This window comes from Haliaeetus leucocephalus, unplaced genomic scaffold, assembly GCF_000737465.1.
Source record: "Haliaeetus leucocephalus isolate CR32 unplaced genomic scaffold, Haliaeetus_leucocephalus-4.0 Scaffold577, whole genome shotgun sequence".
NCBI classification, from domain to species: domain Eukaryota; kingdom Metazoa; phylum Chordata; class Aves; order Accipitriformes; family Accipitridae; genus Haliaeetus; species Haliaeetus leucocephalus.
The window spans coordinates 1,228,308-1,243,838 of NW_010973013.1; the positions used below are offsets into that span (position 1 = coordinate 1,228,308).

Consider the following 15,531-nt stretch of genomic DNA (forward strand, 5'->3'; position numbering starts at 1 on the left):
GGGCGTGCCGGTCCCCCCCCGCGCCTGGGGGGGTCGCTGTGGCGCCCGCGCCGCCCGCCGGCCTGCCCTCTCTGGGCCCGTCGGCCGAGCTCCGCCGGCGGGCCCGGAATCTCCGAGTCATGCGCTTCGCGATTGGGCGACAGTTTCCCGCCGACCAATGGGAGGTGTCGGCTTGCAGTGACGCCCGCCCGCCTTCAGCGCCATCTTGCCGGCGGCGGGAGGAGCGGAGGAGCACGCCGGTCCGGCCCGGCCCGGCCCCGCCATGCCGCACTACCAGGCCTGGGAGGAGTTCACGCGCGCTGCCGAGAAGCTCTACCTCGCCGACCCCATGAAGGTGGGGTGGGAGCCGGGCCAGGCCGAGCCGAGAGGCCGGGCGGGCGGGACGGAGAGGCTCCCGCCGCCCGCGGTAGGCCCGGGGAGGAGCGGCTGTGGCGTGAGGCGGTGGGCGCCGTGCGGGGGCGGCTTGGCGGCTCCGGCGCCTTCGCTCCGTGTCCTCTGGCCCTCCGGGGAGGCAGACGGTCCTCTGAGACCCGGCGGGCCGCCCTCGCCGGAGCCCGCCGCGGCGTCTCCCAGGGACTGTAGCTGTGCCGCAGGCGCCGGGAGCAGCGCTGCCGAACCGGCGGGGGCGGCCGGCGGTAACCGGTTGGAAGGGATTTTCGAGGCGTAGTTGCAGTGGCCTGCACGGGGGAGGCAAGAAGCAGCAGCAGGGAAGGGGGTTACTCGCTGCTGTCGCACCTGGCCTGGTTTTCCCACGGAGCAGGAGGAAATTCTCATTTAACACCCCAAAAACGTCCATAGGGGATGGTGTTTTGGGTGTTGTTACCAGCCACAGGTGCGAACCTGGAGAACCGAACTTGAGAGACGTTGTGCTGCTTTACAGTGTACCTGTACATTAGAAACGGGGATTTAAGAGTTCTGCTGAACAAAGAGTGTATCAACAATTTGTTTATTTTATGAGTCTACAACATCTAAGAGTGCATCATTTGTCATCCTAAAAAAATTAAAAGAAAGCTCTTATGTTGCATTGTTGCCTGCAGTGATGTTTCAGCCTGGAAGGTGTTTGCTTCCTAAATAGTAATTGCTCTAGGAACTAACTTCTTGGTACATGACTGCTTTTTGGTTTTGGTAACTTTTTCAGGAGTATATTTTGTGCAAATGTTAAAAGTCATTTCAGTCTTCAGAAAAAGCGTTATAATTCAGCCAAAAAGCAGCACAGAAGGTAACATGGAGCTCATATGCCTGAGAACTTCATTAAAAAAGGCCTAGTTTTCCTCACCAAAAACAGAGGATGTGGAGGAACCTTCTGAAGTAGTGTTTAACATCTGCCTTTAATTAGCATAGGTGACCCCTTCGTGTACAATTGCCACCTGTCTACTGATAATAAAATTGTCCTGGTTTACCTTCTTATGTTCTGTAACGCTCAATTAAATAAAAGAGGAGGGATGTCAGTGCAGCCAGGAGTTGCTCTTCCCCTTTTCTTAAGGGGTATCCAAAGGCAATCTCTTCCTATCCATGGCAATAAACTTGTCTATTTATGAAGGAGTTTATATGGGTGTCAGAGTCGCAACACAAGTACCCTTCTTCTAATTTGCCAGAGAACTAGCTTGAGGCACTTTTGTATGTAACTGGGCTTGTCTGGAAACTGAAGGAAGAATAAGAATTGTGGGAGATGGGTGTGCGTTCTTTGTGGGCTGGTGAGGCTAGGTAGTGAGTGGTCTTGCCTTTTGCGGGAGCTAGTTATCTATTGAGTCTATGCCTGCTGCTTGTGGCAGCCTTTCCTGTGCTTTTGGGCCTTCTCAGCTGAGAGATGTACAGTTACATAGCTGTTGTGGTTAGAAGATGACTGTTTGTTAAACAAGAAGGGTAAATCTGTCATGAGATCCATCTTGGAGCAGGAATTTCAAAATATATTTTGTAGTCAAGGAGGTTGTTGACCATTAGCACAGGTGACTGTACAACAAAGACCTGTTTATGGTGCAAGTTCAGAATGTTCTCAGAAGGACACCTTGCTTTGTTTCTAGTTACTGATGCTAGCTGAGGCTAGAAACAATAGATACAAAGTCCCTGTGGCCAGCTCTGCATTCAGGAGGAAGCATTTAATGCTCGGTCAGTTGCTGAGGATGTGATTTTTATCACTGTGCCTTTGAGAACTTTGGTGATTTGAGAGTCCAGAGGGACTGTGGATAGGTTAAAGCTCAGGGCAGGTGACTACAGTAGGAACTGTTTTAGTGAGAAGTTGAATGCTTGCTTTCAGTCTTCAAATTTAGCCTTTTTGAGTCTTGAAAGCAATTTAATTTAGAAGAACTCTATTCAGTCCTCTGATTTTAATTACTCTGAAAGTGTTACTCTTTGTATCTTCCCTTTCCACTTGCAAAAACATCAGAACACCAAATCTGTCTGCAGGCTGCAGTGCAGCTATTGAAACAACTGTAGTGACTGGAAATATGACGACTTTTACATAATAGTTTAGGTACTGTAGAAGAAAAAGTAGTAACGTTGAGCCGACCCACTCAATCCCTTTCAAGTCTTCATGTAGAATTATTTTTTTCTTTAAGTGTTTCAAGATTATAAGCACAAGCTTCCAGTTAGTTTTTCTGAAGTGTGATAAATGGTGAGGGGGTGTCTTGTATTGACATGACTCTCGTAGTTTATCTTACCTGTCACTGATGTCTCTGCAACGGTCCTTGGGCATGTTCAAAACCACTGTAAATACAGCAATGTTAAGCTGTTTGATGTTGCTGTAGTACCAGTTTAATATGTTAAGCAGGGAAATGTGATGGTTCAACTTCCACACCAGGTTTGAGAACTTAACTTCCACACCATCCTGGCTGTTGGATTAGTGGCCACCAGAGCTGAGGACCACCACAAAGGTGGTGAAAATGTGAAGCAGTACATAATTATAATGAAAAGTAGTCTGAATTTGGGCAGATTTCCTTCAGATGTGTTCTGAGAATTGTTAGCTATAGATGTTAATTCTTAAAATGTTTGTCATTTCAGGTGCGGGTTGTTCTCAAATATCGACATTGTGATGGGAACCTCTGTATCAAAGTAACGGATGATGTGGCTGTAAGTACAGAATATATTCCCCTTTCAGGGCTTATTGTACCTCTCATGGACTTGCATTTTGCTGTCAGTCAACTTGGGAGCTCTTAGCCATTGCCTTGAGAGTGCCTAACAGTTTTCTGAAAACTTGTGTTCAGCCTTCCCTAGCTGTTGTGTCTGTGACTGACATTGACCTGTGGTTCAACTCTGTGGAGGGGTTAGGATGCGAGGTGGTGGGCAGCAGGTAGAAATGCGTCAGCATGCATCAGCGTATGCATGCTGATCTGCACACCAGCAGCAGGTTCTTGGTGCTAGTGATGTTATAACCAAGTTGCTGTTTTTCTGCAGTCCAGAGTAAGCAACAGTAGTCTGCCCTTCTCTTGTCTTCAGACTTGGAAAAAAATCAGATTTCTTCTTTTCCAGGAAGAGTAGTCTGGCATTGGTATTTCCAGTACCCGGGAGAGATGTGAAACTCCAATAATGGCACTTCCTGATAGGATAATAGGGCTTAACATGGGTGAGATGTTGAGTATGGAGCAGTGATAACAGGGGGAGGTGAAGGGCAATTTAGTTGAAATCTTCCATAGGGAAAGTTGGAGTCAGGTGATTCATGAATGTGAACTCTTTTCAGTTACAGGCCTTCTTACCTGCTTCCAGTCACAGAAAGCTGTTACACTGGTGGCGGGGCAGGGGATTGGTTTCATTTTGGGTTTTGGTGTTTTGGTTGTTTTTTTTCCTAAAGGCAGGAAGGGAAGTTTTCCTTGATGCTCAATCTGTAGAACTAATATAGCTAAAGGAAAAAAAGATCTGTTTTCTACTGTTTGTCTCTGAATTAAAATAGGAATTTAACGCTGGCAAAAGTTGCTGTGTTGACAGCACTGAAGAATGGAGCATTCTGGGTTTTTTCATTGTTAAATCAGCCTGGGCAGTTATACTCATGCTGTACAGGTGTAAGGAATTACTTAGTCTGGAAAAGAAAAACCCACAAAAACCTAAGTGGTCTTTCTGAGACAAGTCACTGGCATATTACTCTTGTTCCTTTTGCATTTACAGGCTTGTCACATGAGGGAGTTCCTTTTTATCTTAATCAGATGCGATGTTCCTTATTTAGGACTGTCTTAGAAACAGATTTTGCTTGGGAGAGGGGATCCCCTTCAGTGGGAAATGCTGAACTGATTTTATGTCACTGGCAGTGTAACATTAAGGACTGTGAAAGGCAAAATAAACTTACTTTCAGAATATAGAGAATAGGAAAGTAATTTCAGGTTTAAAATCTGTTTCTGTTTTTAGACAACACAAACAGGAGTGTCTCTGAAGACAGCTTTAAACCCCAAGTTTTAGCATCTTTTTTGAGAGGATAAATCATAAGCTTTCCTGTGTTCAAAATGGAAGACATGAGCCTTTCAGAGAAACTTAAATGTAAACACAGATGTGTGTGTATTTTAAAACAAGGTAGATAGGTGTTGGTGCTGTCCCATGGTAACAACATGCCACAAATGAATGTTTAAATACTTACTTTGTTTTGTGTGTTCCAAGCACAAATTTGCTGCAACTATAAACAGGATAAAAACAGTTCAAGCGAAATCTGATGTTAAGCAACTTTCTCTTACAGTGTTTGCTGTATAGAACAGACCAGGCGCAAGACGTAAAGAAGATTGAGAAATTCCAGAGTCAGCTAATGCGACTCATGGTGGCTAAGGAATCCCGCAGTGCTGCCATGGAAACAGACTGAATTGCTGAAAATAAAACGAGTGCTCCAGTCATATTTCACTGGAAGAAAATATCTCTTGGATTTGAACGAATACTGGGACAGGAGATGCTTTTGTGTACTGAAGTGGACCGATGACAAGTCTGAAGCTTTTTTCCCCCCCCAGATTCCGCTTTGGAAAACTAGGAAAATAAATGCTTTCAATTGAAAGCTTATTTATTTTTGGGAATCAAACAAGAAAACTATTCTTACACACTAGGTATGCTAAGAAGACAAGTAAATGTTTTACATCTACAGAACTTTAGTGTGAATTTGATGGGCCACAAGCATATTTCTGGAAAGTTACTATAAAATTTAATATAGATTTCATTGTGTTCATACCTTATGCTGATGTACTCCCACAGTGAGAAGGTTTATTAACAAGACTAATACTGTAGCATGATGACTAGATCTAATAATATTTACATAAATGATATACATCAGTGTGGTGTAGAAGAATGGATGTTTTCAGAGCTGAAATGTTAAAATTGCCAATTTGTATTAGCAGTCACTAGCAAGATTTTAGCTTTTAGTATTGATCTTGGTCATAAGCTGTGCAACATCTGTGATGCAGTTTGTAGAACTGTTACATTGGCTGAATAATTAAACTTCTGTATTTTAAAAATTAAAGTAAAACTTTGCTTGAATATTGCTAGAGATCAGTGAAAAACTGGGAGTTTATTTTCTGCTTATGCAAATACTGTTATTAAAAAAAGTCAGTGGCATTTTTCCATACTTGACCTATTTTATACTAGCAGGGGAGCTTTTCCCACCCTTGCTTCAGGCAGGGTTGAAGTACATCAGCAAGACAAATTCTAGAAGCTCTTGCCTATTATGTTAACAGAAAAAATGCAACCAAACGCTATCCAGATTCCTTATTTTAGCAGCTTGCTAACTGTGCATTTTCAAATGTTACATGTGGCAGATGGATGTCAGCCAAATAAATAAATGGATGAAAACCAGCTTAATAAACACTTAAATACCACTGTCAAAAATAGACCAATGCTCCTGTGGCTTAGACTTGTTTCTCATTGTTACCTCTGGTAGGGTGATGGAAGCCTTAATTGTCTTTTGAAAAGGCTTTTTGCTTGAAAAACCAGTAGCTGAAATTGATACTTGCTTTGACTAGATCTTGCATACTTAAAACCAGGTGAATATTTTAATGTAATTATGCTATTGGTATAGCTAGGCTTTTCCAGGACTAATGTTTTGGGTTAAACCAAGCCATGACAGTAAAGCAGAACCTTAGAGAGACTTGTCTGTAGTGGCATTTAAATATAACAAAATAATCTACTTAAATAGCTACCTGCTGTAACTTACATAAAAAGAATTGAGCTACTCGGAAGCAGTGGAGTTCCCACATTTGCCAAAGGCTCGGAAAAAAACCTCAGGCTTGAATATTGCATTAGAGTACCCTCTCAGTTGAACATATAATGTTGCATATTGTTGGAAAATCCTGCAGTGCTAAATTCCCAGTTACTACTCAAATTATAGTCTGCAGGAGTGACTGGACTGGTACGTATATAATGCTTTTCTTTTTGTATTGGCTTTTGAAATACAAATAAATCCAGAGAGAAGGCTAAACTTTGTTCATAGTTTAATAAGATTCTAGTAACGCTGAAAATTTTCCTTGATACTCTGAATTATTTTCTTAATATTTGCAATATAGTATACTAAGTAGTTAAGCCATTTTTGTCTAAAGCATTGTTCTGCAGTATGAATGGTTGCTACACAAAGTCATACAAGTGAAGGTTTAAGCTGTTAAATTAGCAGGTGAAAAGGCTGCAGCTATTTTAGTGTAATTTTTGGACATCTTATAGATTGTTTTGCATGTAAATGTCTTCTGTGATCTGAGGTACAGAAAGGCTTGAGTGGTATTTGCTTGGAGGTATTGTGCACGGAGGACAAAAATAAAAATAGAAGGCTGTAGACAGAACCTTTGTGTACCAAGTGGCTGAAAGGCTTAAGCTATATACTTAAGCATATATAATTTAGGGAGGGGACTGTTACCTAGCAGAGGGGAGCAATTACAGTACTATATATTAGAGTAGCAGTTGTCAAGCAAGAGAGGCAGGGAAATGGATTTCTAGTTTTCTAAATTCAGAAATTTTTTCTGTAAAACCATAAGGAAATATTGATGCTACTTTCATAAGAGTATGTGGTGTTAAGCTTGTTCTCCATATACTCGCAGAAAAACTAGTGCAGTTCTGTACAGTCATAATACACAAGAATACTGATAAAGCTACTGCTTAACTTTTGCCTTTGTCCTGAAATTTTCAGCAGCTTCAGTACTGTGTTCATGGGGTGGTAGAAAAGCTTTGAACTCAAAGGTCTGCTTTTTTGTGCTTATTTGCTGAGAGTGTGCATGTGTGCATATGTACACTGATCACTTTCCTAATAAACTTTCAATGAGTAAGTCCATCATATTGCCAACTACTTGAACATGTCCACTGGTATGTGATGAGGAAATCCGCTTAATATGGCTGCTGCACCAAAGGGATGATTGAACGCATTGCCTGTGAAGCAGTGAATTTGGTAGCCCAGCATGTCAGCAAATGCTTCTGATCACCAGCTAGGAGTTTGTGCCAATTACAGGCTGCAAAGAGGCAGCACAGGAGCAGACAGGCAATCTGCGGTTATAGACAGGTAACCTTCTTTGCAGGAGAAGTGGAACGATTAAAAGAAAAGGACTTTTTCTCTTGCTATAGCTGGTTTTGTTGATGCACGTTAGTTACCTTCAGTAATTGTTTTGTGAGAATAGTTTAACAGAGAATATGGGTCTTGTTATTGCACAAAGAAATTGGATTCGTTTACCAATGGAATTTATTCTGTTTTTCTGGTGTTCTCACTTCCTGGATTCTTGAGTGTCTTTATTTCAGTTCTTCCTTTGTGCACAGCAGTTCAGCTTTGTGTGTGAGCTCTCTTTTTATGTGCAACTACATCACTTCTGTTTTCCTTCAGGTTTTAAGCCTGAGCTTCTCTGTATGTAGCCCATTCTGTAAGTATATTCTGGATTACAGGAAGATCCTTAAATTACCTGTAGAAGTGAGAATTTTGGTCACAGGTCTTCATTTTAGAGGTCCTTATGAAAGAGGCCTTTGTTTCCACTAAAATCCTGACCTAACATTTTAGGAGTGACAGATTTATTCTGGAAAATTGGATGCTTTGGTGCCTGAGTCTGTCAAATGGGAAATGCAACTGAAGCCAAGCAGGTGCTTTTAAAAATGTTTTACTTGTCAAAATAATTATATTTCATCTTGGTAAGTTCCTTCCTGCAGTATAGAAGTGGGTAATATTCAACATTTTGGTGTAATAAATGCGAAGAAACCCTGGTTTCTGCCAGATGCAGTCAGTAAGACTTAGATGATCACTTATTACCATAGGCTGATCTTAAAGGATTACATCATCTGGAAGGTGAGTTAGCCCTCTTGCTATAGGCAGAACAAACCTTCCCACTTCAGTCATCTTAATTAAGGATGGTAACATACTGTTGTCCCCCAATGCACCTGTGCTTTTTTCACTTCTGTTCCTGGCTTAGGGGAAGATAAAATTATAACACAGAAATGATACTGTAACCACATATTAAGTTTGAGATCTAGAGTGGAAAAATTAATATATAGCAAATAGGTGGGGTATAACTTATTCTCATGTAGACTGCAGATTCTGCACAAGTCCCATTTCCTTCAAGAGTCTGAGCATTAGTGGGTGACCTTAGGGAGTAGGAGCTCAGCTGAAAACAATACTGTTCTTTGTACAATGCTCTGTGCTGAGGTAACTTTTAAATCTAATTGACTGAAACAAAGCTGGTTTGGTCAAGCATATCTAAGGAGTCTTCTTGAGAAGATTCTTTAAGAAAGTTCTCTCCCAGCTTTTTAAAGGAAACTAGTCTATAAAGAACTACATCTATTTTTTTTGCTTAAGTGATTTGCTTTTCAAGACATGGGGGTGTCTGTTCTGAAAAGCTGATACCACTTTAAAGGTAGATGCTGTGTGACTCAGGAGTCAGGATAATGCAACTGTTTGTTTATAAAGATTTTATCTTTTACAAAGGCTTTGAGAGTCCAAGGACTGGTATTCAAATACAAGCAAGAGTTGAATTGTCTTTGTTGCTGTGGATGACAAAAACATGCCTTTCATCTCTTATTACTTTTACAATAAGTAGAGTCTTTAGACTGGCTTCCAGATAAACCTCCCCACCTCTATGCTGGGCTGAAGTATTTATTTTGAATTACTATGCACTGAAGGCAGATGTGGGCTTTTTAATCTGTAGAAATGTTGGGTTTGAGATAAGAATGATGCTACGGTATTTTAGAAACAGATTACTTATTCAGCAGAGTACAGGGCACGGTAGTTTGCTGCACCCTGCTTATTATGCAACCTTGTGTAGGTCCTGTAACTGTTCTAACAGACTAAATGCTCTCAGGAGAATGTGGGCTTAAACTGGACCATGTAAAACTGAAGTCTCTGGGAACCGAGCCAATAAAAACATGGTAACGCTGTGATAGCAGAGTTAACTGCCTTCATGCAAGTACAGGCCCTATTGTTGAATGTAGTCTTTGTTTCTGGTGAAGGTATGTGCTTATTTTCTTATACTGTGCTGAAGTTAGTTATAGGTGTGTGTACTCAGAGTCCTGTGATGGGAACGCAATTACTTTCTGCCATTCTAAAAACGTCTTAAGTCATGAGTGCCATCTCTGAGTGCTCTTCTCTGAAAATGCCCACTCTTCCAGCAAGAACCAGTGTGCTCAGCCCATTAGTACTCCCCATACAGACAGTTCCTAGGTGTTGTGAATGTTGGTATTATGAAACTAAGAGTATAGTGTTTCCGTTAAACTGTGGTGTTGGTATTTATGAAAGTGTTTTCTATTTAAATCAAGACCAGCTCTGAGGATGTTTTGCTTTGTTTTTGTAGCAAGTTTTGATTTAGGGATCACATTCTTCTGTCCCCTTTTTTGTGGCGATTCTTAGTCATTTTGTTAGAACTTAAAACATTAGTCTTATCGAGAGGTGTGGGAGAGATTGGGGTTTTTCTTTCCTTTGAAGTCATGTTTGCGTGTTGGTTTCATTTTTTTGTCTAGTCCTTTTATGAACAGATACCACTTCCAATCTGCATTGTTCTGCTTCTACTGAGCAGAATCTTCCTGAGTATAGGCATGTGTTTACAGCAAGATTTCAAAGACTGGTTTCTTGGAGATGGGGTTGAGTTTTCTGGACACCTCCTGAATGGCTTTGCTGGCTGGTAGTGAGCAAATGAGAATTTGCTATTCTTATTGGCTAGCAAAAATACATATTTTGACTGGATCACTCATGCATGTAAATACAGCCATCTATAATACAGTTCTGCTATCATTATGTGGCAAAAAGATGAAAGGCTTGCCTCAGGGCACTGACAAATGAGCTCTGGCAAACTCTGTGTGTGGCTTAAAGATGTTACCTCCCAAAGGCATCTGCTCCTCTAAGGAGTCGGCAGGCAGGACGATGAACTAATAATGTCTCGGACATGTCCGTGTGAAAGTCAATGTCTTACTTTAAATTGCCATAAAAGATACCTTTTAAATTTTGGGGCAGGAGGGAACCTGACCTTTTCAGTGAGTGATTGATGGTTGGGGTTGGTTTTATTTAGTTTTTTTTAAACACATTTGCTGTGGCAGTGCTACCATGTGGCTGAGGGCAGTAACCAAAGAAATAAACAGGATTCACCAGGGATTTTTCATTTGTGCCCACAGGCAAACTGTCTCTGTGTTGGTCACACAGCAGACCCACATAACATGGGACTATATTTAAATATGCAAATAACCAACCATGTTTTTAACAGAGCAAACAGCTGCTTTGCAAATAGCTTCTTAACCACTGCAGCAGTATTCCCTGTTGATCAGCTAATAAATGTGCAAAGACTGGGATTCTGCACCAGCCTTGGTCAATGTAACAGCTGGTTGCTGATCCTTGGTGCCTCTGTTGCATTGATTCTAGTGTGCCTCACAGCCTCACCTGAATCATTTCAATTTATCAGTGCATCAGAAAGCTCCTTAATGTTCTCGAGAGCTGCTGTTTTGGTGTTCTGCCTGGTTAGTATGCTGAGATGGCTTCACAAAAGGTCAAATGAGTGCTACGGGGGTGAAATGGAGAGGTTGAGAGCTCCCAACAGGGCTGAGAGGAATGATGGGAGTGAAAGAGCCAGCAGTTAGATTGGCTTTAGGCTGCCATGGAACCACAGCCTAAATTACTTCCACCTTGTAATTTCCCTGACTTGCTTGTAAAAACCTCCTCTCTGTCTGTGCTGGTTTCAGCTGGGATAGAGTTAATTTTCTTCATACTAGCTAGTATGGGGCTATGTTTTGGATGTGTGCTGGAAACTGTTGATAACACAGGGATGTTTTCATTATTGCTGAGCAGTGCTTACCCAGAGCCAAGGCCTTTTCTGCTTCTCACCCCACCCCACCAGCGAGGAGGCTGGGGGGGCATGAGGAGTTGGGAGGGGACACAGCCGGGACAGCTGACCCAAACTGACCAGAGGGATATCCCAGACCATACGATGTCATGCTCAGCAGATAAAGCTGGGGGAAGAAGAAGGAAGGGGGGGACGTTCAGAGTGATGGCGTTTGTCTTCCCAAGTCACCGTTAGGCGTGATGGAGCCCTGCTTTCCCAGAGATGGCTGAACACCTGCCTGCCCATGGGAAGTGGGGAAGGAATTCCTGGTTTTGCTTTGCTTGCGTGTGTGGCTTTTGCTTTACCTATTAATCTGTCTTTATCTCAGCCCATGGGTTGTCTCACTTCTACTGTTCCAATTCTCTCCCCATCCCACTGGGAGGGGAGTGAGCAAGCAGCTGTGTGGTGCTTAGTTGCCAGCTGGGGTTAAACCACAGCACTGTCCTATTAAATGCTCTGTAATGTACATGCCATACAATATTTACTTAAAAACTGGTTCTGTCTGAATTTGTTTCTGTATTGTTCTAGTTCATCTGGATGGTACTGAAAGCGTGGAACCAAAGATTGTAGATTATTTGCTTCCTAAAGGCCTATAACACCCAGGTAGCCTCTCAAATGGAGTAACGAGAACTGAACACACAATAGAAGGTGAAGATTATATCATGGATTTATAAAACTGTGTTGAAATTCTTAACATTCCTAAAGTGCTGATGTTGGGGCAGGGGTTTAAGAAGGGATCAGCATGTTGAAAGGCATATGCGACTGTAATAGTAACTGTTCAGTGTGCAGTAGCTCCAAACCAATAAATTCTTAAGGTGCCTCCAGAATACCTCCAGGTGACCAATCCTTGAAACACCTACAAATGCTGAAACATCTACTGGATATGATTTCACTGGTGGTGAGAATGGACTATTTTGATTTCACAATCCGAGAAGAGTTTTCCTTCCTCATTCTTTTGACTTCTGTATTAAGCTTTCTTCTTTTCTGACTCTTCATTCCTCTCTTCTTTTTTCATTTGTTTCTAAATTTACTCTCTTTAGATATTTAAGACGTGTTCTGATTTTCCTCTATATAGTTGATCATGGTGACTTTTTGGTTGCCTTGGGGGAAGAGGATTGTGACACAATTGCATGCATCTTCTGTTTGTGGGTGTTAATAGAGGATTTCGTTCTCAAATCTGAGCTTCAGTAGAGGGAGATTCTGCATTGTCGCACTTGTGAAGAGTATGTGCGTAGGTGTCACAGAATAAACTGCATGACCAACTTCCTGATCCAATAATAGTATAAGAAAATATTTTTTCTGGATTTCAAAAAGAGCACTTAGGCTTTAGTGAATGAGAAGATCCTTCAGCACAAACTCTGTGTTGGAATCTACCTAGATTGTAGCAATTCATTTACTTTCCTGTAATGCAAATTGTGTACTACTTGACATTGTTTTATTTGGCTGATGACTGCCTACATGGCTACAGCTCATAATGATTAGATATCAGCAATTCTCCCTAATAATTTGTCATCAATACCTGTCTTTTTAAAAATCATTCCTTATATCATAAGATAAAAACTGTTCTCCAACCACATCTGTTGTCAGTTTCTCTGTGCTTATATGATTCTTTGTCAGAACTCTCTGCAGTTCCCCTCACACCAGTAGTCCCATAGGTTTCTATAATGGCCACATCCTCCCCCTAATTTCTGTTTGCTGTAACAAACTCCAGCTGCTTTAAAGGTGGAGCTAATGCTGTGTAATGTTCCTCTACCTAAGATCAAGACTCTAAAGCAAAAACAACTTTAAGGAATGCTGGACCATGGAGTTGCTAATGTTTTCCATTTCTCTTACTTAGAATCATAGAATATCTCAAGTTGGGAGGGGCCCATAAGGATTAGCAAGTCCAACTCCCTGCTGCTCTCAGGACTACCTAAAGCTAAACCATATGACTAAGAGTGTCGTCCAGATGCTCCTTGAACTCTGACGGGCTTGGTGCCATGACCACTGCCCCAGGGAGCCTATTCCAGTGACTGACCACCCTCTCAGTGAAGAACCTTTTCCTGATGTCCAGCCTGAGCTTCCCCTGATGCGGCTTCATTCCATTTCCTCGTGTCCTGTCGCTGGTCACCAGAGAGAGGAGATCAGAACCTCTCCCTCTGCTGCCCGCCCCCCCCCGGAGTTGTAGACTGCAATGAGGTCACCCCTCAGCCTTCTCTTCTCCAAGCTGAACAAACCAAGTGACCTCAGCTTCTCCTAGTTAAGTCTTGCCCCTGAGGCCTTTCACCATCTTGGGTGTCTTCCTATGGACACACTCTAATAGTTTGATGTCCTTCTTACACTGAGGCACCCAAAACTGCTCACAGTACTTGAGGCGGGGCTGAACCAGTGCAGTGTTGAGTGGGACAGTCACCTCCCTTGACTGGCTAGCTATGCTGTGCTTGGTGCGCCCCAGGACACAGCTGGCCCTTTTGGTTTTAGTGGTATTTGCCTCTCTGTGTTTTGCTTTGATAGGCTGTGGTAGCTGTATAATTTTCACAATAAACAGCCAAAACAGTTCTAGTTAGGAGGAATGCATGTAAAGAACTAAACCTGATGTAATCTTCCTCTGTTCTCTGTATGTTTGAGGTAACTACTTTGCTCATTGCTGTTTACTACTGCTACTGCCATAGGGCCTAAGAGTCCCTCTCATGAACCAGAAGCATCGTATGTCCAGTACTGTTAAACCACAGAGAAAAATTAATATTTAATGAATTGGCAATTTATGAAGGTTAACGCCCACAGGAAGACATATATGCAAGAGTAATATCTCTATGGTAGGAACTTTGAACTACTCTGTCTGCTTCATGAAAGGAAGAACTGGAAGGCACTAAAGAGGTAAGAATGTGCCTTCCTGGATGACTGAAGACACCTGATTTAAGAATATGGGACAGCCTGGATAAAGTATGAAACTACTTCTTTAACAAGTTATAGAGGCTGGAGTTACTGGTGAACTAGAGGTTGGAGTTGGCATTTTTTATAACAAATAGGGGATAGAAGAATGCAATTTTTCATTAACTAAAATAGTCAAATACAGTATTTGGTAGCTGTAATAAAGTGCTATGACAGTGTGAGACATGATACAGTTGCATTTTTGTCTATCATCTTATAAAAGTTGTTACGTTTTACTATGAAATTCAACACAGTCCTATTTGTATGTTTGTGAAATCCCTGTAGTCCTACAGAAGAAAGATGGGTTGCTACTAATGCTTCTGGTGTCTGAAGAAAATTTGTATGGAGCTGCTGGTGAAGCTGGATGCCCCAGAAGGGGCAGAACTCACAGCCAGCGTGCTTGGTTTGGAAGAAGAAAACATCAAAAAAAGACAAGCCTTACCTACAGAACAGTTTTAGGCACATGTTGCTTTAAAACAGATGACTTTTTTAATTTAGCAGCTATTGCTGTTCATAGCAAAACAGCATGAGAACTGCACCATGTACTCTTTGGGCAAAGGAATGGTTTGAGCAGACTGGAATGATTAGGTAGGAGAGGCTGAATGATGTGAAGGGCATCATTACCTGGGATCACAAGTCTGCTTGTTAAGACTTCTCTTCAACAATCCAAACAAGATAATTGAGATGGTGTGGAGGTGACAAAGAAAGTAATGTTGGAATGTGGGAGTGAAGTGATAGATGAAAACTGATGTTGAATGGCAAAACCTCAAAGAGCCAGTAAAGAATTTAAGTTGGTTGTTGTGTTCTTACTGATGGGATTAGGTGTTACAGCTTGACCTTCTGAGGCTTGCTCTGATCTCTCTGACCGAGTCTGGAAGACAGGCCTTGGAGAACACAGGTTCAGGGGAAAAGCACCTGTTACGTGCGTTCTCAGAGTGTTCCTTCTGTTAGGCAGATGGTTGTGCTGCACAGGACAGTAGCTGGGCAGGTGGAGCAGCGTGAACGTGTTTCTCTTCAGGCGGTCCTACCGCAGTGCGGCCAGTGCTGGTGAGATTGCCCGAGAAGCCATTTAGGAAGCCCACACGTGGTCCCACTCGATAGTTCCTTGCTGCCTGGCCGTGTCCTAATTCTGCCATTACGACAGTGAATTAGCGCTTGCGGGGCTGAAGCCTGTAACGCTCCGTGACCACCTGTGGTGCTTGGGAGCCCCGTCGCTCCCCGCCGCGGTCGGTGCCGAAGAGGGGTCTGCCGGGGCTCTGCCAGCGGCGGGGGGGCCGCAGGTGCTGACGCCCCTTGCCTGGGGCCGGCGTCAAGGGCGGTAAAGCCTTCTCCGCCGTCTGCTTGTTCGCCTTCGGTCTGTGGTGGCGGCCCGCCCCCCTCAGCTTGCGGCCGGCCGGGGACGGCC

General features: G+C 42.7%; 1 protein-coding gene across 1 annotated transcript; it reads left to right on the top strand.

The window, feature by feature from the left end:
* The first annotated feature begins 184 nt into the window (after positions 1 to 184).
* Positions 185 to 6,744, top strand: SRP9 (signal recognition particle 9kDa). The gene is made up of 3 exons (XM_010577714.1): positions 185 to 334; positions 2,998 to 3,066; positions 4,655 to 6,744. Exons 1-3 carry the CDS (start codon positions 263 to 265, stop codon positions 4,772 to 4,774), a joined length of 261 nt encoding a protein of 86 aa, XP_010576016.1. The 5' UTR covers positions 185 to 262; the 3' UTR covers positions 4,775 to 6,744.
* Positions 6,745 to 15,531: the final 8,787 nt, after the last annotated feature.